Source organism: Oncorhynchus keta, unplaced genomic scaffold (assembly GCF_023373465.1).
Source record: "Oncorhynchus keta strain PuntledgeMale-10-30-2019 unplaced genomic scaffold, Oket_V2 Un_scaffold_630_pilon_pilon, whole genome shotgun sequence".
Taxonomy (NCBI): Eukaryota; Metazoa; Chordata; class Actinopteri; order Salmoniformes; family Salmonidae; genus Oncorhynchus; species Oncorhynchus keta.
The window spans coordinates 494577-520484 of NW_026290978.1; the positions used below are offsets into that span (position 1 = coordinate 494577).

A 25908-nucleotide genomic window follows, 5' to 3' on the forward strand; every position below is an offset into this window, starting at 1 on the left:
ATGACTGACCGCTAAAGCCAAGGACACACTGCTAACATGACTGACCGCTAAAGCCAAGGACACACTGCTAACATGACTGACCGCTAAAGCCAAGGACACACTGCTAACATGACTGACCGCTAAAGCCAAGGACACACTGCTAACATGACTGACCCCTAAAGCCAAGGACACACTGCTAACATGACTGACCCCTAAAGCCAAGGACACACTGCTAACATGACTGACCCCTAAAGCCAAGGACACACTGCTAACATGACTGACCCCCTAAAGCCAAGGACACACTGCTAACATGACTGACCCCTAAAGCCAAGGACACCAAAGACACGGAGCTGGATTCTTCTCCTGTTTATCTGACTCCATACTAAAGACACAGAGCTGGATTCTTCCCTGTTTATCTGACTCCAAACTAAAGACACAGAGCTGGATTCTTCCCTGTTTATCTGACTCCATACTAAAGACACGGTGCTGGATTCTTCCCTGTTTATCTGACTCCATACTAAAGACACAGAGCTGGATTCTTCCCTGTTTATCTGACTCCAACTAAAGACACAGAGCTGGATTCTTCCCTGTTTATCTGACTCCAAACTAAAGACACGGAGCTGGATTCTTCTCCTGTTTATCTGACTCCATACTAAAGACACAGAGCTGGATTCTTCTCCTGTTTATCTGACTCCATACTAAAGACACAGAGCTGGATTCTTCCCCTGTTTATCTGACTCCACACTAAAGACACAGAGCTGGATTCTTCCCCTGTTTATCTGACTCCAACTAAAGACACAGAGCTGGATTCTTCTCCTGTTTATCTGACTCCAAACTAAAGACACGGAGCTGGATTCTTCTCCTGTTTATCTGACTCCAAACTAAAGACACAGAGCTGGATTCTTCCCTGTTTATCTGACTCCATACTAAAGACACGGAGCTGGATTCTTCCCCTGTTTATCTGACTCCAAACTAAAGACACGGAGCTGGATTCTTCTCCTGTTTATCTGACTCCATACTAAAGACACGGAGCTGGATTCTTCCCTGTTTATCTGACTCCAAACTAAAGACACGGAGCTGGATTCTTCCCTGTTTATCTGACTCCATACTAAAGACACAGAGCTGGATTATTCCCTGTTTATCTGACTCCATACTAAAGACACGGAGCTGGATTCTTCCCTGTTTATCTGACTCCATACTAAAGACACGGAGCTGGATTCTTCCCTGTTTATCTGACTCCACACTAAAGACACAGAGCTGGATTCTTCTCCTGTTTATCTGACTCCATACTAAAGACACGGAGCTGGATTCTTCCCTGTTTATCTGACTCCAAACTAAAGACACAGAGCTGGATTCTTCTCCTGTTTATCTGACTCCATACTAAAGACACGGAGCTGGATTCTTCCCTGTTTATCTGACTCCAAACTAAAGACACAGAGCTGGATTCTTCTCCTGTTTATCTGACTCCATACTAAAGACACGGAGCTGGATTCTTCCCCTGTTTATCTGACTCCAAACTAAAGACACAGAGCTGGATTCTTCTCCTGTTTATCTGACTCCATACTAAAGACACGGAGCTGGATTCTTCCCTGTTTATCTGACTCCAAACTAAAGACACAGAGCTGGATTCTTCTCCTGTTTATCTGACTCCATACTAAAGACACGGAGCTGGATTCTTCCCTGTTTATCTGACTCCATACTAAAGACACAGAGCTGGATTCTTCCCTGTTTATCTGACTCCATACTAAAGACACGGAGCTGGATTCTTCCCTGTTTATCTGACTCCATACTAAAGACACAGAGCTGGAATCTTCCCCTGTTTATCTGACTCCAAACTAAAGACACGGAGCTGGATTCTTCCCTGTTTATCTGACTCCAAACTAAAGACACGGAGCTGGATTCTTCTCCTGTTTATCTGACTCCATACTAAAGACACAGAGCTGGATTCTTCCCCTGTTTATCTGACTCCATACTAAAGACACAGAGCTGGATTCTTCCCTGTTTATCTGACTCCATACTAAAGACACAGAGCTGGATTCTTCCCCTGTTTATCTGACTCCATACTAAAGACACAGAGCTGGATTCTTCCCCTGTTTATCTGACTCCATACTAAAGACACGGAGCTGGATTCTTCCCTGTTTATCTGACTCCATACTAAAGACACGGAGCTGGATTCTTCTCCTGTTTATCTGACTCCATACTAAAGACACAGAGCTGGATTCTTCCCCTGTTTATCTGACTCCATACTAAAGACACGGAGCTGGATTCTTCCCTGTTTATCTGACTCCATACTAAAGACACGGAGCTGGATTCTTCCCCTGTTTATCTGACTCCATACTAAAGACACAGAGCTGGATTCTTCCCCTGTTTATCTGACTCCATACTAAAGACACGGAGCTGGATTCTTCCCCTGTTTATCTGACTCCATACTAAAGACACAGAGCTGGATTCTTCCCTGTTTATCTGACTCCATACTAAAGACACAGAGCTGGATTCTTCCCTGTTTATCTGACTCCATACTAAAGACACAGAGCTGGATTCTTCCCCTGTTTATCTGACTCCAAACTAAAAACACAGAGCTGGATTCTTCCCCTGTTTATCTGACTCCATACTAAAGACACGGAGCTGGAATCTTCCCCTGTTTATCTGACTCCATACTAAAGACACGGAGCTGGATTCTTCCCCTGTTTATCTGACTCCATACTAAAGACACAGAGCTGGATTCTTCCCTGTTTATCTGACTCCATACTAAAGACACAGAGCTGGATTCTTCCCCTGTTTATCTGACTCCAAACTAAAAACACAGAGCTGGATTCTTCCCCTGTTTATCTGACTCCATACTAAAGACACGGAGCTGGATTCTTCCCTGTTTATCTGACTCCAAACTAAAGACACAGAGCTGGATTCTTCCCTGTTTATCTGACTCCAAACTAAAGACACGGAGCTGGATTCTTCCCTGTTTATCTGACTCCATACTAAAGACACAGAGCTGGATTCTTCTCCTGTTTATCTGACTCCATACTAAAGACACAGAGCTGGATTCTTCCCTGTTTATCTGACTCCACACTAAAGACACAGAGCTGGATTCTTCCCCTGTTTATCTGACTCCAAACTAAAGACACGGAGCTGGATTCTTCTCCTGTTTATCTGACTCCAAACTAAAGACACGGAGCTGGATTCTTCTCCTGTTTATCTGACTCCATACTAAAGACACAGAGCTGGATTCTTCCCTGTTTATCTGACTCCATACTAAAGACACGGAGCTGGATTCTTCCCCTGTTTATCTGACTCCAAACTAAAGACACGGAGCTGGATTCTTCTCCTGTTTATCTGACTCCATACTAAAGACACGGAGCTGGATTCTTCCCCTGTTTATCTGACTCCAAACTAAAGACACGGAGCTGGATTCTTCCCTGTTTATCTGACTCCATACTAAAGACACAGAGCTGGATTATTCCCCTGTTTATCTGACTCCATACTAAAGATACGGAGCTGGATTCTTCCCTGTTTATCTGACTCCATACTAAAGACACGGAGCTGGATTCTTCCCCTGTTTATCTGACTCCACACTAAAGACACAGAGCTGGATTCTTCTCCTGTTTATCTGACTCCATACTAAAGACACGGAGCTGGATTCTTCCCCTGTTTATCTGACTCCAAACTAAAGACACAGAGCTGGATTCTTCTCCTGTTTATCTGACTCCATACTAAAGACACGGAGCTGGATTCTTCCCTGTTTATCTGACTCCAAACTAAAGACACAGAGCTGGATTCTTCTCCTGTTTATCTGACTCCATACTAAAGACACGGAGCTGGATTCTTCCCCTGTTTATCTGACTCCAAACTAAAGACACAGAGCTGGATTCTTCTCCTGTTTATCTGACTCCATACTAAAGACACGGAGCTGGATTCTTCCCCTGTTTATCTGACTCCAAACTAAAGACACAGAGCTGGATTCTTCTCCTGTTTATCTGACTCCATACTAAAGACACGGAGCTGGATTCTTCCCTGTTTATCTGACTCCATACTAAAGACACAGAGCTGGATTCTTCCCTGTTTATCTGACTCCATACTAAAGACACGGAGCTGGATTCTTCCCTGTTTATCTGACTCCATACTAAAGACACAGAGCTGGAATCTTCCCCTGTTTATCTGACTCCAAACTAAAGACACGGAGCTGGAGTCTTCCCCTGTTTATCTGACTCCAAACTAAAGACACGGAGCTGGATTCTTCTCCTGTTTATCTGACTCCATACTAAAGACACGGAGCTGGATTCTTCCCCTGTTTATCTGACTCCATACTAAAGACACAGAGCTGGATTCTTCTCCTGTTTATCTGACTCCATACTAAAGACACGGAGCTGGATTCTTCCCTGTTTATCTGACTCCATACTAAAGACACAGAGCTGGATTCTTCCCCTGTTTATCTGACTCCAAACTAAAGACACGGAGCTGGATTCTTCCCCTGTTTATCTGACTCCAAACTAAAGACACGGAGCTGGATTCTTCCCCTGTTTATCTGACTCCATACTAAAGACACGGAGCTGGATTCTTCTCCTGTTTATCTGACTCCATACTAAAGACACGGAGCTGGATTCTTCCCCTGTTTATCTGACTCCATACTAAAGACACGGAGCTGGATTCTTCCCCTGTTTATCTGACTCCATACTAAAGACACAGAGCTGGATTCTTCCCCTGTTTATCTGACTCCATACTAAAGACACGGAGCTGGATTCTTCCCCTGTTTATCTGACTCCATACTAAAGACACAGAGCTGGATTCTTCCCCTGTTTATCTGACTCCATACTAAAGACACGGAGCTGGATTCTTCCCCTGTTTATCTGACTCCATACTAAAGACACAGAGCTGGATTCTTCCCTGTTTATCTGACTCCAAACTAAAAACACAGAGCTGGATTCTTCCCTGTTTATCTGACTCCATACTAAAGACACGGAGCTGGATTCTTCCCCTGTTTATCTGACTCCACACTAAAGACTGGAGCTGGATTCTTCCCTGTTTATCTGACTCCAAACTAAAGACACGGAGCTGGATTCTTCCCCTGTTTATCTGACTCCATACTAAAGACACAGAGCTGGATTCTTCCCTGTTTATCTGACTCCATACTAAAGACACGGAGCTGGATTCTTCTCCTGTTTATCTGACTCCAAACTAAAGACACGGAGCTGGATTCTTCCCCTGTTTATCTGACTCCATACTAAAGACACGGAGCTGGATTCTTCCCTGTTTATCTGACTCCACACTAAAGACACGGAGCTGGATTCTTCCCTGTTTATCTGACTCCAAACTAAAGACACGGAGCTGGATTCTTCCCTGTTTATCTGACTCCATACTAAAGACACAGAGCTGGATTCTTCCCTGTTTATCTGACTCCATACTAAAGACACAGAGCTGGATTCTTCCCCTGTTTATCTGACTCCAAACTAAAAACACAGAGCTGGATTCTTCCCCTGTTTATCTGACTCCATACTAAAGACACAGAGCTGGAATCTTCCCCTGTTTATCTGACTCCATACTAAAGACACGGAGCTGGATTCTTCCCCTGTTTATCTGACTCCATACTAAAGACACAGAGCTGGATTCTTCCCCTGTTTATCTGACTCCATACTAAAGACACGGAGCTGGATTCTTCCCTGTTTATCTGACTCCATACTAAAGACACGGAGCTGGATTCTTCCCCTGTTTATCTGACTCCATACTAAAGACACGGAGCTGGATTCTTCCCTGTTTATCTGACTCCATACTAAAGACACGGAGCTGGATTCTTCCCCTGTTTATCTGACTCCATACTAAAGACACGGAGCTGGATTCTTCCCCTGTTTATCTGACTCCATACTAAAGACACGGAGCTGGATTCTTCCCTGTTTATCTGACTCCATACTAAAGACACAGAGCTGGATTCTTCCCTGTTTATCTGACTCCATACTAAAGACACAGAGCTGGATTCTTCTCCTGTTTATCTGACTCCAAACTAAAGACACGGAGCTGGATTCTTCCCCTGTTTATCTGACTCCATACTAAAGACACGGAGCTGGATTCTTCCCTGTTTATCTGACTCCAAACTAAAAACACAGAGCTGGATTCTTCCCTGTTTATCTGACTCCATACTTAAAGACACAGAGCTGGATTCTTCTCCTGTTTATCTGACTCCATACTAAAGACACGGAGCTGGATTCTTCCCCTGTTTATCTGACTCCACACTAAAGACACGGAGCTGGATTCTTCCCCTGTTTATCTGACTCCACACTAAAGACACAGAGCTGGATTCTTCCCGTTTATCTGACTCCATACTAAAGACACGGAGCTGGATTCTTCCCTGTTTATCTGACTCCAAACTAAAGACACAGAGCTGGATTCTTCCCTGTTTATCTGACTCCATACTAAAGACACAGAGCTGGATTCTTCCCCTGTTTATCTGACTCCAAACTAAAGACACGGAGCTGGATTCTTCCCTGTTTATCTGACTCCAAACTAAAGACACAGATCTGGATTCTTCCCCTGTTTATCTGACTCCATACTAAAGACACGGAGCTGGATTCTTCCCCTGTTTATCTGACTCCAAACTAAAGACACAGATCTGGATTCTTCCCCTGTTTATCTGACTCCATACTAAAGACACAGATCTGGATTCTTCCCCTGTTTATCTGACTCCATACTAAAGACACGGAGCTGGATTCTTCTCCTGTTTATCTGACTCCATACTAAAGATACGGAGCTGGATTCTTCTCCTGTTTATCTGACTCCACACTAAAGACACGGAGCTGGATTCTTCCCCTGTTTATCTGACTCCATACTAAAGACACAGAGCTGGATTCTTCCCCTGTTTATCTGACTCCATACTAAAGACACGGAGCTGGATTCTTCCCTGTTTATCTGACTCCATACTAAAGATACGGAGCTGGATTCTTCTCCTGTTTATCTGACTCCACACTAAAGATACGGAGCTGGATTCTTCTCTTGCTCCCTGGTGGAATCATTTATTTATTTATTTTAAAGGGGACGCTGTTTTTCAAATGCCACAAGTCCATCCAATTCAAAACCCAGCAAGTCTCCTCTAATACCTGGGAAATTAAATGGTGGTCCATTATCAGCAGAGCCCAGTAGGCTGTATGTACAACGCAACAGCATTTGAAGTACACATTTGTACAAAGGGGACATTTGCTGGAGACGGCACTTTTTCTAAGGAAGAGAGGGAAGGAGAGAAAGAGGAAGGGGAAGAGAGAAGAGTGGGAGAGGGGTGGTGGTTGTGTAAGCTTAACGGAAGTCATTTTCAGGCCAGCCGAGCATCAAATGAAGACAGTTTAACTGGAGCATAGGTAGATTTTACGCTGGCAGGGAGAAAAGATGGGCTTGAGGGAGACCGAGGGAGAGCAGTCGTCACGCGTTACATTAAACCCCACTGTTAGCTAGAAAGAAAGGACTTCATGCCAACTCACATTAAAGCCTGGTTATATTGATAGGGCAGACAAACAAAGACAGAGATTTAACCTGGCTACCGCTTCAGACTGCCATTATATCATCAGACTGCCATCATCAAGATAATAAGATACTGATAACTATGACAACAGTAATTGTGGTCCATTCAGTTAAAGTGGGAAGATAAACAGGAGTGTATAATTGGATGCAACATATGAGATGAGATAACAATCCACAGGCTTGGAGGTCCATTCTATCTGTTCAGACAAGCCTTCAAATAACGGTCTAGAAATCAACAACCGTTTGTTCTTCACGTCACAAAAAAGCAATGCGACCGGTAACGGCGTTATGAAAAAAGCAATGCGACCGGTAACGGCGTTGTGAAAAAAGCAATGCGACCGGTAACGGCGTTATGAAAAAAGCAATGCGACCGGTAACGGCGTTATGAAAAAAGCAATGCGACCGGTAACGGCGTTATGAAAAAGCAATGCGACCGGCGTAACGGGCGTTATGAAAAAGCAATGCGACCGGTAACGGCGTTATGAAAAAGCAATGCGACCGGTAACGGCGTTATGAAAAAAAGCAATGCGACCGGTAACGGCGTTGTGAAAAAGCAATGCGACGGCGGTAACGGCGTTTGTGAAAAAAGCAATGCGACCGGTAACGGCGTTGTGAAAAAGCAATGCGACGGTAACGGCGTTGTGAAAAAGCAAACGGTAACGGCGTTATGAAAAAGCAATGCGACCGGTAACGGCGTTATGAAAAAGCAATGCGACCGGTAATGAAAAAGCAATGCGACCGGTAACGGCGTTATGAAAAAGCAATGCGACCGGTAACGGCGTTGTGAAAAAGCAATGCGACCGGTAACGGCGTTGTGAAAAAGCAATGCGACCGGTAACGGCGTTGTGAAAAAGCAATGCGACCGGTAACGGCGTTGTGAAAAAAGCAATGCGACCGGCGTAACGGCGTTATGAAAAAGCAATGCGACCGTAACGGCGTTATGAAAAAAGCAATGCGACCGTAACGGCGTTATGAAAAAAAAAGCAATGCGACCGGTAACGGCGTTATGAAAAAAGCAATGCGACCGGTAACGGCGTTTGAAAAAAGCAATGAAAAAGCAATGCGACCGTAACGGCGTTATGAAAAAAGCAATGCGACCGGTAACGGCGTTATGAAAAAAAGCAATGCGACCGGTAACGGCGTTATGAAAAAGCAATGCGACGGTAACCGGTGAAAAAAACAATGCGACCGTAACGGCGTTGTGAAAAAGCAATGCGACCGGTAACGGCGTTATGAAAAAGCAATGCGACCGGTAACGGCGTTGTGAAAAAAGCAATGCGACCGGTAACGGCGTTATGAAAAAAAAGCAATGCGACCGTTATGAAAAAGTAACGGCGTTATGAAAAAGCAATGCGACCGGTAACGGCGTTGAAAAAGCAATGAAAAAGCAATGCGACCGGCGTTATGAAAAAGCAACGGCGTTATGAAAAAAGCAATGCGACCGGTAACGGCGTTGTGAAAAAGCAATGCGACCGGTAACGGCGTTATGAAAAAAGCAATGCGACCGGTAACGGCGTTGTGAAAAAAGCAATGCGACCGGTAACAGCGTTGTGAAAAAAGCAATGCGACCGGTAACGGCGTTGTGAAAAAGCAAACACCTGCTGCTATTCCACCGACTTCTTTACGGAAGTGAAGAAAGGGCGGCCATTTGACACTTTAAGCATATATTTTAAAAGGACGGCTTTTTTGAGGGGGACTCTTCGACAAATCACAAATCCGCCACTGTGGACCGTGGAGCTCAAGATTGATGACTCTGGGTTTGATTGAAATGTCTGCCTTGGGGTTGAGCCTGTGTCTGGACTGGAATGGTGTGGCTCGTGATTGATTGGCTGTTCTGAGAGTTTTCGACTCCGGAGGGCAAGAATCGTTGAAAAGCAAAAAGGGATGGCGAAGTGTATGATTTCATTGAAGAGCAGACACACGGACGGACATGCAGACTGTGACTGTGTCTGGTGGCGTATGTCATACGTCAATGTCCTTTTCTCTTCCTCATTGGTTACCATTCACAGCATGATTAGACTAGACTGAAGTGGATTAGCCTAACAGTCACACTGCTACTGGTCAGGAAGTACTGTGCTGCTTTGCTTAAAGCTTACACAGGCATTATTCATATTCAAATCAGCGAGATTAATAATGATGTGTTTTTTGTGTGGAACTTAACCCATCATTCCTTTAGGACTGAGATACGAACCATCAAATGGCTTCAACATACTCCACTTGAATAACATACCGTTAACTCATCAACAACAACAAACGGGACTGTTTTGAAGTGCTTTTGTTATGAAATATTCATTTCTGCGAGAGAAAAAATCCCATCAAAAAACGCACGTCCTTTGAACCACTCCATTGCGTCCGGTTATAGAAGACTGTACTACAGTGTAAGTGTTTTTTCTATAATGAAACCCCTTCTATCCATGTTGCCTCCAACCTTTACACACACATCCGCCTGAGTGGCAGAACCCACGTGAGCCTTCACACAGTGGCATGTTCCCCAGCTATAGGACTGGTACATACGCCTGCTGAGAGAACAATAAACAATGCTTAGCGCTTCCTAGTTTAAATTACCGTGGCGGCACCTTAGGGCAGGGGTGTCAAACTCGTTCCATAGGGGAGGATCTGCTGCTTTTAGTTTTTTCCTTTGAATTTGTGTCCAATTAAAGACCTAGACAACCAGGCGAGAGGGCTTCCTAACTAATCAGTGACCTTAACAGATCAATCAAAGACAAGAGAGGAGTAAAAACCTGCAGACACTCGGCTCTCCGTGGAATGAGTTTGACACCTGTACAGTTACACAAGGGAAGCAGAGAGAAGTGGGAAGTCAGGGGGAAACGTCTTATTAACGTCGTAGGAGCAGGGGGAAACGTCTTATTAACGTCGTAGGAGCAGGGAACGGGTTTAATTAACGTCTTAGGGGGAACGGGTTTAATTAACGTCTCAGGGGGAATGGGTTTTATTAACGTCGTAGGAGCAGGGGAAAACGTCTTATTAACGTCGTAGGAGCAGGGAACGGGTTTAATTAACGTCTCAGGGGAACGGGTTTAATTAACGGGGGAACGGGTTTAATTAACGCCTCAGGGGGAACGGGTTTAATTAACGTCTCAGGGGGAACGGGTTTAATTAACGTCTCAGGGGGAACGGGTTTAATTAACGTCTCAGGGGGAACGGGTTTAATTAACGTCGTAGAAGAGGGGAAGCAGTAATTGAAATGTTCTGAAGAGACTAGTGGGAATAGTAGAGACTAGCGGTAATAGTCGAGACTAGCGGTAATAGTCGAGACTAGCGGGAATAGTCGAGACTAGCGGGAATAGTAGAGACTAGCGGGAATAGTAGAGACTAGCGGGAATAGTAGAGACTAGCGGGAATAGTAGAGACTAGCGGGAATAGTAGAGACTAGCGGGAATAGTAGAGACTAGTGGGAATAGTAGAGACTAGTGGGAATAGTAGAGACTAGTGGGAATAGTAGAGACTAGCGGGAATAGTAGAGACTAGTGGGAATAGTAGAGACTAGCGGGAATAGTAGAGACTAGCGGGAATAGTAGAGACTAGCGGGAATAGTAGAGACTAGCGGGAATAGTAGAGACTAGCGGGAATAGTAGAGACTAGCGGGAATAGTAGAGACTAGCGGGAATAGTAGAGACTAGTGGGAATAGTAGAGACTAGTGGGAATAGTAGAGACTAGCGGGAATAGTAGAGACTAGTGGGAATAGTAGAGACTAGCGGTAATAGTAGAGACTAGTGGGAATAGTAGAGACTAGTGGGAATAGTAGAGACTAGTGGTAATAGTAGAGACTAGTGGGAATAGTAGAGACTAGCGGTAATAGTAGAGACTAGCGGGAATAGTAGAGACTAGTGGGAATAGTAGAGACTAGTGGGAATAGTAGAGACTAGCAGGAATAGTAGAGACTAGCAGGAATAGTAGAGACTAGAGGGAATAGTATAAGTGGGTGATAATGTGCTGACGCAGATCCTCAAGTCTGTGTACTGGACTACTTAAGAGACTAGTGGGAATAGTAGAGACTAGAGGGAATAGTAGAGACTAGCAGGAATAGTAGAGACTAGTGGGAATAGTAGAGACTAGAGGGAATAGTATAGGTGTGTGATAATGTGCTGACGCAGATCCTCAAGTCTGTGTACTGGACTACGTAGAGACTAGTGGGAATAGTAGAGTAGTGGGAATAGTATAGGTGTGTGATAATGTGCTGACGCAGATCCTCAAGTCTGTGTACTGGACTACGTAGAGACTAGTGGGAATAGTAGAGTAGTGGGAATAGTATAGGTGTGTGATAATGTGCTGACGCAGATCCTCAAGTCTGTGTACTGGACCACGTAGAGACTAGTGGGAATAGTAGAGACTAGTGGGAATAGTATAGGTGTGTGATAATGTGCTGGAGATCCTCAAGTCTGTGTACTGGACTACTAGAGACTAGAGACTAGTGGGAATAGTTCTGGACTACGTAGAGACTAGTGGGAATAGTAGAGACTGGACTACGTGAGAGACTCAAGTCTGAATAGTACTGGACTACGTAGAGACTAGAGGGAATAGTACTGGACTACGGAATAGTAGTCTGTGTACTGACTACGTAGAGACTAGAGGGAATAGTAGAGACTGGACTACGTAGAGACTAGTGGGAATAGTATAGGTGTGTGACGAGATAGTACTGGACTACGTAGAGACTAGAGGGAATAGTATACTGGTCTACGTAGAGACTAGTGGGTAATAGTGGGAATAGTAGAGACTGGAATAGTAGAGACTAGAGGGAATAGTACTGGACTACGAATAGAGACTAGTGGAATAGTACTGGACTATAGTAGAGACTAGTGGGAATAGTAGAGACTAGTGGGAATAGTAGAGACTAGTGGGAATAGTAGAGACTAGAGGGAATAGTATAGGTGTGTGATAATGTGCTGATGCAGATCCTCAAGTCTGTGTACTGGACTACGTAGAGACTAGAGGGAATAGTAGAGACTAGTGGGAATAGTATAGGTGTGTGATAATGTGCTGACGCAGATCCTCAAGTCTGTGTACTGGACTACGTAGAGACTTGTGGGAATAGTATAGGTGTGTGAGACAGAGGGAAAGTCTGTGTAGAGACTGGACTACGTAGAGACTAGGGAAATAGTGACACAGAGACTAGTGGGAATAGTAGAGACGGGAATAGTAGAGACTAGTGGGAATAGTAGAGACTAGTGGGAATAGTAGTGACGCAGATCCTCAAGTCTGTGTACTGGACTACGTAGAGACTAGAGGGAATAGTATAGGTGCGTGACACAGATTCTCAAGTCTGTGTACTGGACTACGTAGAGACCTGCGGGAATAGTAGAGACTAGTGGGAATAGTAGAGACTAGTGGGAATAGTATAGGTGTGTGACGCAGATCCTCATGTCTGTGTACTGGACTACGTAGAGACTAGAGGGAATAGTATAGGTGTGTGATAATGTGCTGACGCAGATCCTCAAGTCTGTGTACTGGACTACGTAGAGACTAGTGGGAATAGTAGAGACTAGTGGGAATAGTAGAGACTAGAGGGAATAGTAGAGACTAGTGTAGAGGGAATAGTGCTGGACTACGAGAGACGCAGATCCTCAAGTCTGTGTACTGGACTACGTAGAGACTAGTGGGAATAGTAGAGACTAGTGGGAATAGTAGAGACTAGAGGGAATAGTAGAGACTAGCAGGAATAGTAGAGACTAGATGGAATAGTAGAGACTAGCAGGAATAGTAGAGACTAGCAGGAATAGTAGAGACTAGTGGGAATAGTAGAGACTAGAGGGAATAGTAGAGACTAGAGGGAATAGTATAGGTGTGTGATAATGTGCTGATGCAGATCCTCAAGTCTGTGTACTGGACTACGTAGAGACTAGTGGGAATAGTAGAGACTAGAGGGAATAGACTATAGGTGTAGTGATACGAGAGACTAGAGGGCAGATGGACTCAGAGACTCTGAATAGTACTGGACTACGTAGAGACTAGAGGGAATAGTATGGACTACGTAGAGACTAGAGGGAATAGTGCTGGACGCAGAGACTAGTGGGAATAGTGTGAATAGTACTGGACTACGTAGAGACTTGTGGGAATAGTTCTGGACTACGTAGAGACTAGAGGGAATAGTACTGGACTACGTAGAGACTAGTGGGAATAGTAGAGACTAGTGGGAATAGTAGAGACTAGTGGGAATAGTAGAGACTAGTGGGAATAGTAGAGACTAGTGGGAATAGTAGAGACTAGTGGGAATAGTACTGGACTACGTAGAGACCAGTGGGAATAGTAGAGACTAGTGGGAATAGTAGAGACTAGTGGGAATAGTACTGGACTACGTAGAGACTAGTGGGAATAGTAGAGACTAGTGGGAATAGTAGAGACTAGAGGGAATAGTAGTGGACTACGTAGAGACTAGAGGGAATAGTACTGGACTACGTAGAGACTAGTGGAATAGTGGGAATAGTAGAGACTAGTGGGAATAGTAGAGACTAGTGGGAATAGTACTGGACTACGTAGAGACTAGAGGGAATAGTACTGGACTACGAGAGACTAGAGGGAATAGTAGTGGACTAGTAGAGACTAGAGGGAATAGTACTGGACTACGTAGAGACTAGAGGGAATAGTAGTGGACTACGTAGAGACTAGAGGGAATAGTACTGGACTACGTAGAGACTAGAGGGAATAGTACTGGACTACGTAGAGACTAGAGGGAATAGTACTGGACTACGTAGAGACTAGTGGGAATAGTACTGGACTACGTAGAGACTAGAGGGAATAGTAGTGGACTACGTAGAGACTAGTGGGAATAGTACTGGACTACGTAGAGACTAGAGGGAATAGTACTGGACTACGTAGAGACTAGAGGGAATAGTAGTGGACTACGTAGAGACTAGAGGGAATAGTAGTGGACTACGTAGAGACTAGAGGGAATAGTAGTGGACTACGTAGAGACTAGAGGGAATAGTACTGGACTACGTAGAGATACTGTGGGTTGAACGTATGATACAGGCAGCACAAAGGTCTAAAGAAAAACACAACAAATACTTTGATTTTGGAAGTCAACATCCAGTCAACCTCCAAATCACAGAACTCTATCGTCAGAAATTATTCTTAGTCACAAGGCGTATGGCTATCAATGTTAGAAATAAAACAGGAACAGTGTGTGTGTGTGTGTGTGTGTGTGTGTGTGTGTCCACTCAGGCTTAAATGGCCATCGAGGCAATTCCCCTGGAAGGCCGCGTAATTGGTAGCTATTGCCATGGCGGTGTTGCCATTACAGGATGGCGTGGGGAGCATTCGAGCACAGTACACCTCTACCACTGTGTGTGATGTACCAGGGGTTCTATAGGGCCCTGCTGCCGTGGCGACGTGACATGCATCCTGATGAGAAGACCAATCAATACCTCGTAGAATCAGGAGACTGAAGAGAGAAAACACAACAACTAGCGCTTTCTTCTACCGCTCCAGCCTGACTTATGTAGAGCTTATGTAGGCTAGCCTCTATACCCGGTCCTTACTTCTTCACCTGCTCTCCTCTTCCCATCCCCTCTTCATCCTCTATCACCTAGTATTCCAATCACTCCCCTTACAACCAGTTTCACTGACATTCCTCCATGGAATAAATATGCTGTAAGGCTGTAGCACAGTATTTTCTTCCCAAGATTTAACATTAAGACCAAGGTGTTTCTTTATAATTGGGAAGAAAATACACTTTCTGTAATAGCAAAGCAGCACTTTTTGTAGATCCAGGGACAGGCTTGCTAAGAACCAAATCCCACAATAGCGTACGGGTTGCAGCCTTGCAGTGGTGTGGGCTTATAGAGAAGACATTTAAAGCTTCTCTAACCTGTAATGTAGCACAGGTTCCTCTAGCTCAGTGGCTCCCAACCTTGTCCTTTCTAGGGACCACCAAATCACCATCAAAAGCTCCAGGACCACTATTCACAGTGTCACAATTGTTTTACATTAAACATCTTAGCGGTCAAATTTAGACCTCATGTTATCGGTGAATGTAGCAGATGAAATATATTACAGATGTATGTTTGTATTGTGAAAAGTAATGTAAAACTGTTTATAACAGGTGCTCCAGCTGAAAAACCACTGAATGTAAAACGGTTTATAACAGGTTGAAAACCACTGCTCTAGCTGAATGTAAAACGGTTTATAACAGGTTGAAAACCACTGCTCCAGCTGAATGTAAAACGGTTTATAACAGGTTGAAAACCACTGCTCCAGCTGAATGTAAAACGGTTTATAACAGGTTGAAAACCACTGCTCTAGCTGAATGTAAAACTGTTTATAACAGGTTGAAAACCACTGCTCCAGCTGAATGTAAAACTGTTTATAACAGGTTGAAAACCACTGCTCCAGCTGAATGTAAAACTGTTTATAACAGGTTGAAAACCACTGCTCCAGCTGAATGTAAAACTGTTTATAACAGGTTGAAAACCACTGCTCCAGCTGAATGTAAAACTGTTTATAACAGGTTGAAAACCACTGCTCCAGCTGAATGTAAAACTGTTTATAACAGGTTGAAAACCACTGCTCCAGCTGAATGTAAAACTGTTTATAACAGGTTGAAAACCACTGCTCTAGCTGAATGTAAAACTGTTTATAACAGGTTGAAAACCACTGCTCTAGCTGAATGTAAAACTGTTTATAACAGGTTGAAAACCACTGCTCCAGCTGAATGTAAAACTGTTTATAACAGGTTGAAAACCACTGCTCCAGCTGAATGTAAAACTGTTTATAACAGGTTGAAAACCACTGCTCTAGCTGAATGTAAAACTGTTTATAACAGGTTGAAAACCACTGCTCCAGCTGAATGTAAAACTGTTTATAACAGGTTGAAAACCACTGCTCTAGCTGAATGTAAAACTGTTTATAACAGGTTGAAAACCACTGCTCTAGCTGAATGTAAAACTGTTTATAACAGGTTGAAAACCACTGCTCTAGCTGAATGTAAAACTGTTTATAACAGGTTGAAAACCACTGCTCTAGCTGAATGTAAAACTGTTTATAACAGGTTGAAAACCACTGCTCTAGCTGAATGTAAAACTGTTTATAACAGGTTGAAAACCACTGCTCTAGCTGAATGTAAAACTGTTTATAACAGGTTGAAAACCACTGCTCTAGCTGAATGTAAAACTGTTTATAACAGGTTGAAAACCACTGCTCTAGCTGAATGTAAAACTGTTTATAACAGGTTGAAAACCACTGCTCTAGCTGAATGTAAAACTGTTTATAACAGGTTGAAAACCACTGCTCTAGCTGAATGTAAAACTGTTTATAACAGGTTGAAAACCACTGCTCTAGCTGAATGTAAAACTGTTTATAACAGGTTGAAAACCACTGCTCTAGCTGAATGTAAAACTGTTTATAACAGGTTGAAAACCACTGCTCTAGCTGTAAAAATGTGAAAAACTGTCTAGCTTACTGTTTATAACAGGTTGAAAACCACTGCTCTAGCTGAATGTAAAACTGTTTATAACAGGTTGAAAACCACTGCTCTAGCTGAATGTAAAACTGTTTATAACAGGTTGAAAACCACTGCTCTAGCTGAATGTAAAACTGTTTCCATAACAGGTTGAAAACCAGCTGGGCTTTATGAATGTAAAACTGATTTGATAAAGGTTGAAAACCAGTGCAGGGCTGAATGTAAAACTGTTTACAAATCAGGTTGAAAACCATCTAGGCTCTAGCGTGTAAAACTGTTTATAACAGGTTGAAAACCACTGCTCTAGCTGAATGTCTGTTTATAACAGGGGTTTTCAAATCACTGCTCTAGCTGAATGTAAAACTTTTATAACAGGTTGAAAACCACTGCGATGTAAAGGTAACACACTGCTGAATGTAAAACTGTTTATAACAGGTTGAAAACCACTGCTCTAGCTGAATGTAAAACTGTTTATAACAGGTTGAAACCACTGCTCTAGCTGAATGTAAAACTGTTTATAACAGGTTGAAAACCACTGCTCTAGCTGAATGTACAAACTGTTTATAACAGGTTGAAAACCACTGCTCTAGCTGAATGTAAAACTGTTTATAACAGGTTGAAAACCACTGCTCTAGCTGAATGTAAAACTGTTTATAACAGGTTGAAAACCACTGCTCTAGCTGAATGTAAAACTGTTTATAACAGGTTGAAAACCACTGCTCTAGCTGAATGTAAAACTGTTTATAACAGGTTGAAAACCACTGCTCTAGCTGAATGTAACTGTTTATAACAGGTTGAAAACCACTGCTCTAGCTGAATGTAAAACTGTTTATAACAGGTTGAAAACCACTGCTCTAGCTGAATGTAAAACTGTTTATAACAGGTTGAAAACCACTGCTCTAGCTGAATGTAAAACTGTTTATAACAGGTTGAAAACCACTGACTCTAGCTGAATGTAAAACTGTTTATAACAGGTTGAAAACCACTGACTGCTCTAGCTGAATGTAAAACTGTTTATAACAGGTTGAAAACCACTGCTCTAGCTGAATGTAAAACTGTTTATAACAGGTTGAAAACCACTGCTCTAGCTGAATGTAAAACAGTTTATAACAGGTTCAAAACCACTGCTCTAGCTGAATGTAAAACTGTTTATAACAGGTTGAAAACCACTGCTCTAGCTGAATGTAAAACTGTTTATAACAGGTTGAAACCACTGCTCCAGCTGAATGGGAAAATGGTGGTTCCATAGGAACACCATGAATGATCTCCTGGGACTTTATCAATGACCAGCTCCAGCATGGGATTTGATAAATGTGCTCTGGGACACACCCAGTGCAGGGTCTCCTGGCAAATGACCACAAATCATCTCTGAAAGCACCATCTAGGCACCCAACGTGGGCTTAGGACAACAACCATGCTGCTCCTGGGCCCGTTTTCAAATCCTTTGGGACAATTTTACATTTCCCATTACCTGGGACACCCAGTGTCCGTGTGGGACGTGCGATGTAAAGGTAACACACTGATTGACCCATGTTGGGGACATATACACAGTTCCTGGGTCATCACCAAAGCGTTTCACGTGCTCCATGTGTAAATGTAGCTTGTATCTATGCCAACCTCATATTTAAAATGTCTACAGAGAAATACATTATTCAGAGTGTCTGTACATTATTCTGAATATCAATCATGAAGTCAGAGGAACATACTCCTGTAATGAAACTGCTTATTTTTCCCCCATTTTAAAGCACTGTGCTACTTCAAAGACAGTTGGGGAAGTGTCTTGACCTGGCTGAAAGAGACTGGTAGATTCCCAAATGACACCTATTACCTTTAAACTGCACTACTTGTGACAAAAGCAGTGCACTAGAAAGGAATATGGTGCCTGTGGGACGTAGCCAATGAGGAGAGAGACAGCTGTCCCAGAGTTAACACTGAAAAATGACAATGAGGGAAGAAGGCGGCCTGACGAGGCTGTCTTTTAAAGGGAAAAGTCCATTTCCAGTTGAAAAGAACAGCGGGCATATGAGAGGACTGACAGCCTTGACAATTACATGAGTAAAATAGGCGCAGACTCTGTGATAACCCCTGATTCTATTAAACTCCAGAACTCTAAATGAATTCTCAAACAGGGAATTCATCACACACTTCTGCTAAAAGAACAGACTTTCCCTCCTCTTCTGCTCTTTACTCCAGTGTGAGAGAGAGACAGAAACAGAAGTGTCAAAAACAATGTTGTCTGTGTGCAAATATCTGTGAGTGTGTGTGCTCAATTTGCATGTACCCACTCATTTTAAACACGCAGCTGCCAGTCTCCTGGGACACACCCATCTCCAGTCTCCTGGGACACACCCAGCTCCAGTCTCCTGGGACACACCCAGCTCCAGTCTCCTGGGACACCCAGCTCCTGGGACACCGAGCTCCAGTCTCCTGGGACACCCAGCTCCAGTCTCCTGGGACACCCAGCTCCAGTCTCCTGGGACACCCAGCTCCAGTCTCCTGGGACACCCAGCTCCAGTCTCCTGGGACACCCAGGCTCCAGTCTCTTGGGGTGAGCGTGTTAAAAGATGGACTGCCGCTGCTGTGGGTTAACCTTGGAGGACCAGCTGATGTGACCTGTTACAAGGACTGCTGCTGTGACCTGTACTACAAGGACTGCCGCTGCTGTGACCTGTAATTAGAGGACTGCCGCTGCTGTGACTGTACTACAAGGACTGCCGCTGCTGTGACCTGTACTACAAGGACTGCCGCTGATGTGACCTGTACTACGAGGACTGCCGCTGCTGTGACCTGTACTACGAGGACTGCCGCTGCTGTGACCTGTACTACGAGGACTGCCGCTGCTGTGACCTGTACTACGAGGACTGCCGCTGCTGTGACCTGTACTACAAGGACTGCCGCTGCTGTGACCTGTACTACAAGGACTGCCGCTGCTGTGACCTGTACTACAAGGACTGCCGCTGCTGTGACCTGTACTACAAGGACTGCCGCTGCTGTGACCTGTACTACAAGGACTGCCGCTGCTGTGACCTGTACTACAAGGACTGCCGCTGCTGTGACCTGTACTACAAGGACTGCCGCTGATGTGACCTGTACTACAAGGACTGCCGCTGCTGTGACCTGTACTACAAGGACTGCCGCTGCTGTGACCTGTACTACAAGGACTGCCGCTGCTGTGACCTGTACTACAAGGACTGCCGCTGCTGTGACCTGTACTACGAGGACTGCCGCTGATGTGACCTGTACTACAAGGAAGGACTGCCGCTGCTGTGACCTGTACTACAAGGACTGCCGCTGCTGTGACCTGTACTACAAGGACTGCCGCTGCTGTGACCTGTACTACAAGGACTGCCGCTGCTGTGACCTGTACTACAAGGACTGCCGCTGCTGTGACCTGTACTACGAGGACTGCCGCTGCTGTGACCTGTACTACAAGGACTGCCGCTGCTGTGACCTGTACTACAAGGACTGCCGCTGCTGTGACCTGTACTACAAGGACTGCCGCTGCTGTGACCTGTACTACAAGGACTGCCGCTGATGTGACCCGTTCTACAGTACAGTACTGCTGTATACTGATAGTTCTCTCTGGTGGACAGAAGCATGTAACAGTACTGGTAACTTAACGTCTGTCAGATGTCATGTCTCACCTTGAACCTTAACCCAGAGCGCAGGTTTTTCCTCACTAATCATCTGGACAAATCACCATTTCACAGGTGTTCACATCTTGCGAATTTCATAAGGGGAGGGGACATTTGGCCCACAGACTTGCCCAGAACTCACAAAGAGAGGGAGGTGGAGCTACCGCCCTGCTTCCGTTCCCCATTGTAGTATCTTTTGGAACACGTTGGCCCCCAGAACGGGTCCATATGACTGATCTGAGCTATCCGGACATTATTTTAAACAGCACCAAGAGAGGACAGACACTTACATGGAGATACATGGCTGGTCCTATCACTCCCTCCCTCCCTCCAAAAAAAATCATTAAATTAAAGATGACAAAGAACAAAACAGCTCTCTTCACAGATGCTGAAGGCGTATAGAGTCCCCGCTCTTCCTCCCCACCTCCCTCACTTTTACATTTTTCCGATTGGATCGTCGTTCCGAGCGAGGGATCCCTGATACACTCATCCTGCGGCGTGGTGGAATCGCGGCACGCCATGGCGTCTCGGCCACCCAAAATGATTCATTTTTCTATTACAGCAATGAGTGTGTGAAATGAGCTATATAATCAATAGCGTAGGTTTGTAAACAGGGCCCGTTCTCTGGGGAGCGTGTTGTGCATGTGTGTGTGTGTGTGCGCGCCGGTTGTGAGAGAATCTGTTGGCTGTCAAGGCAATGCAGGGATGACGCTGGTCTTGCTATATGTTTATAAGGGCTATTTACAGCAAATAAAGCCATAACTCCCTAAAATGAGGGTGGCTTTCTCAGACTACATCATAAAGGAAATAAGGGGACAGTGAAATATAAGAGGGCCCTGTAGGAAGATCAATTTCAGTTTAACCTAACCATATAGTGGTGATCATCACAATGATATGGTGGAAGTGAAACCCCTCATTTCTCAGGTCTCTGAGGGGCTAGCGTGTGTGTATGTGTGTGTGTGTGTTCGTTCGTGTGTCTAAGAATAATCAATCATTTGGCGGGTGCTTATATTTGTCCTGTTACACATTTGTATTAGTGTGTAATGCAAATGCTCTTATTGTGTAAGGGGTCACACAGGTCAGACGGCTCTATAGACTTTAGTTCACGGCTATGCTCACACACCCAACGTGTCACCGCTCCAGTCATGACCTGTCAATTACCACATATATGTGTGTGTGTGTGTGTGTGTGAGAGAGTGTGTGTTTAACCAATGATGGAAGGGAGCAATATTTAATATGAAAGAAGTGTCATTTCTATGCATTCAAGCTAGAATACAAAAATACATGACTGGTTCCTGCTAAACTGCCCAATTAACAGTGCAGCCATTTAAAGTTTCTAACCTCCTGTACCTCTTCCTGTCCTCAGAAGAGTATTAACAGCCCTGCAAGACATTTGCTAAGTAGTTTCAACAGAAGTTATATGAAGGGCACAGCTCCAAGATCCAGACAAAATGTGAATATCATCTGCAGATGAAAAGCTCACAAGTGGTAAAACTTGGAAATGTTGAAATGTAGCCGACGGGTCATGTTTCAGTGGAGTTCAGTATAGCATTAGGATGCCCAGCAGAACAAGATGTTTTACAGATACTAAGATAATACTATATAGTCCTCATGTTTCAGTGGAGTCCAGTATAACATTAGGATGCCCAGCAGAACAAGATGTTTTACAGATACTAAGATAATACTATATAGTCCTCATGTTTCAGTGGAGTACAGTATAGCATTAGGATGCCCAGCAGAACAAGATGTTTTACAGATACTAAGATAATACTATATAGTCCTCATGTTTCAGTGGAGTCCAGTATAGCATTAGGATGCCCAGCAGAACATGTTTTACAGATACTAAGATAATACTATATAGTCCTCATGTTTCAGTGGAGTGCAGTATAGCATTAGGATGCCCAGCAGAACAAGATGTTTTACAGATACTAAGATAATACTATATAGTCCTCATGTTTCAGTGGAGTGCAGTATAGCATTAGGATGCCCAGCAGAACAAGATGTTTTACAGATACTAAGATAATAGATGTTTGTATTTACAGATACTAAGATAATACTATATAGTCCTCATGTTTCAGTGGAGTCCAGTATAGCATTAGGATGCCCAGCAGAACACAAGATGTTTTACAGATACTAAGATAATACTATATAGTCCTCATGTTTTTCAGTATAGCATTAGGATGCCCAGCAGAACAAGATGTTTTACAACTAAGATAGATCTAAGATAATACTATATAGTCCTCATGTTTCAGTGGAGTACAGCATTAGGATGCCCAGCAGAACATGTTTTGAGATACTAAGATAATACTATATAGTCCTCATGTTTCAGTGGAGTGCAGTATAGCATTAGGATGCCCAGCAGAACAAGATGTTTTACAGATACTAAGATAATACTATATAGTCCTCATGTTTCAGTGGAGTACAGTATAGCATTAGGATGCCCAGCAGAACATGTTTTACAGATACTAAGATAATACTATATAGTCCTCATGTTTCAGTGGAGTGCAGTATAGCATTAGGATGCCCAGCAGAACAAGATGTTTTACAGATACTAAGATAATACTATATAGTCCTCATGTTTCAGTGGAGTCCAGTATAACATTAGGATGCCCAGCAGAACATGTTTTACAGATACTAAGATAATACTATATAGTCCTCATGTTTCAGTGGAGTACAGTATAACATTAGGATGCCCAGCAGAACAAGATGTTTTACAGATACTAAGATAATACTATATAGTCCTCATGTTTCAGTGGAGTGCAGTATAGCATTAGGATGCCCAGCAGAACAAGATGATTATACTATAGTCCTCATTTTACAGATAGATACTAAGATCCAGTATACATTAGGATCAGAACATGTTTTACAGATACTAAGTTAGTCCTCATGTTTCAGTGGAGTCCAGTATAGCATTAGGATGCCCAGCAGAACAAGATGTTTTACAGATACTAAGATAATACTATATAGTCCTCATGTTTCAGAGTCCAGTATAGCATTAGGATGCCCAGCAGAACAAGATGTTTTACAGATACTAAGATAATACTATATAGTCCTCATGTTTCAGAGTCCAGTATAGCATTAGGATGCCCAGCAGAACAAGATGTTTTACAGACACTAAGATAATACTATATAGTCCTCATGTTTCAGTGGAGTCCAGTATAACATTAGGATGCCCAGCAGAACAAGATGTTTTACAGATACTAAGATAATACTATATAGTCCTCTGTTTTGGTTATTGGATGGTCCCACCTATGAGGAGCACAGTGATCATCACCCTGGTTACAGAGGGGAATGAGCTGCCATCAGGGCCATTACAGTCATCAACCCCTAGCTAGTGGGTGTACAGACATTTGTTCCAGCCCAGCACTAAAACACTTCATTCACCTAATCAACATCTGATCTTGATGACTGTGAAAGTCAGTGTTTGTGCTGGGCTGAGACTGGAACAAAACCAATTGACGAAGGGGGGGGGGTTGAAAAACGGTTGGAGGGGGTTAGGGACTTACGTAAAGCTGGGTGCGTAGCCTCTCGTCCTCAGCGCTGACCTTCTCCCTCATGACAGCCTGCGTCAGGGTATTATGGGTCGTGGCTCTCTCCAGCTCCAGGATACGACCCACCTCATCCTTCACACTGGCCTGGGCCTCAGCCTCAGCAAAGGATGCAGCATGGACCTTCTCCTCCTCCAGCCTGACAGAGACAGACAGTTAACATTTACAACACTAGAAAAAGGACAGACGCACATAAGCATAAGCAAGCAGACACGTAAACACATGAGATACACACAAACATACACAGCTCAAGTTTATGAAAACTGAAAAGTAGTGTGTGTAATTATAATTTTGCTGAGTTTGATAGTCACATTGTTTCTAGTAAGTGAATATCTCAGGAATAGTTAAACGAGTTGTCAGGACTATAATAATTTTTATCACATTAAATAAGAGCTCATCAGGAAATGTCCTCTGTAGTGGCCACCCAGATGCCATAACTATGTTATTCACCTAAATTAAACATTAGTTCCATAAATGAGCCTTTTAGTCCATACGTGTCCTCCTATGACTTGGACGTTATGGTGAACACTCACTAGTCTTTCCCTCTCATTTTAGTAGATGTACTTTGCCGTAATGATCTGATCACACCATGCAACGAGGGATGTAGCCGACAGTCAGAGAGGGAAAACGAACAGTGTTGATAGGCAGGTGGACTGTCCAAAGGGGTTACAAGGTAAAAGTGGGAGGCGGGATTAGGTCGTCTCCTGTCCTCCTTGCTTGGCAGAGATCTCAGAAAAGGCAACTTCATAACATAAAATGTACTGTATATGCCATATCAAATAATCAATTGGACTTCCCGAATGTCGTATTTTAGCTGTGACAGAACGTACATGTGTTGTTGTAGATTTGCGTTATTCCACAAAGTTCTATCAGGTGCTGCAGTGAGTGGGAGGGGGCTGTATAACCACGTGACGTAGCTCTCCCTCACTCTCCCTGAGGGAAAGAGGTGAGCACTTTGACAGACAGTCCAATGAGTCAGAGGGGTTTAGGAACAGGCACATTTTGCCTGAGATTCATTTAGACGTGACACTTTCCTGCGAAACCCCCCTCCGGATGTATTTACATAGGAAGAGTGCAGTGTTATTTTGAGCTGGTAAACCTGCACACACTTCCCACCAGGCAGTTGGAACGATGCAACTTTTTGAAGCGTCACTAGGCATTAGATTCTTATAGTTGCCTGGCAACACGTTCATCGCTACACTGCGCTGGTGTGATTGGTGAAGGTCCCTGAACAGTGAGATCCAAACTGTTCCTCTGTTCAGAATCAAACACACCAGCCTAATATACAGTGCATTCATAAAGTACTCAGACCCCTTGACTTTTGCCACATTTTGTTAGTGAACAGCCTTATTCTAAAATAGATTACATAGATTTTCCCCCTCATCAATCTACACACAATACCCCATAATGACAAAGTAAAACCTTTTTGGGGGACATTTATGCAAATGTATTCAAAAATAAATAATTTACATAAGTATTCAGACCCTTTAGTCAGTACTTTTTGAAGCACCTTTGGCAGCAATTACAGCCTGAGTCTTCTTGGGTATGATGCTACAAACTTGGGACATCTGTATTTGGGGAGTTTCTCCCGTTCTTCTCTGCAGATCCTCTCAAGCTCTGTCAGGCTGGATGGGGAATGTCGCTGCACAGATATTTTCATGTCTCTCCAGAGATGTTCGATCGTGTTCAAGTCCGGGCTCTGGCTGGGCCACTCAAGGACATTCAGAGACTTGTCCTGAAGATATTCCTGAGTTGTATTGGCTGTGTGCTTAGGGTTGATGTCCGGTTGGAAGGTGAACCTTTGCTCAGGTCTAAGGTCCTGAGCGCTCTGGAGTG

The 25908-nt window shown here is 43.8% G+C and overlaps 1 protein-coding gene across 12 annotated transcripts in view; it reads right to left on the reverse strand.

Annotated features, from left to right (window-relative positions):
- Nucleotides 1-25908, reverse strand: part of chchd3a (coiled-coil-helix-coiled-coil-helix domain containing 3a) — a 297090-nt gene that overhangs the window by 233762 nt on the left and 37420 nt on the right. For 7 of the 12 annotated variants that reach the window (XM_052517235.1, XM_052517234.1, XM_052517228.1 and 4 more), the window contains exon 5: nt 24031-24211. The exons of the other annotated variants lie outside the window; for them this stretch is intronic. In XM_052517235.1, the coding sequence (XP_052373195.1) occupies nt 24031-24211 (181 nt within the window). The remainder of the gene's footprint in view (nt 1-24030; nt 24212-25908) is intronic. 12 annotated transcript variants of the gene reach the window in all.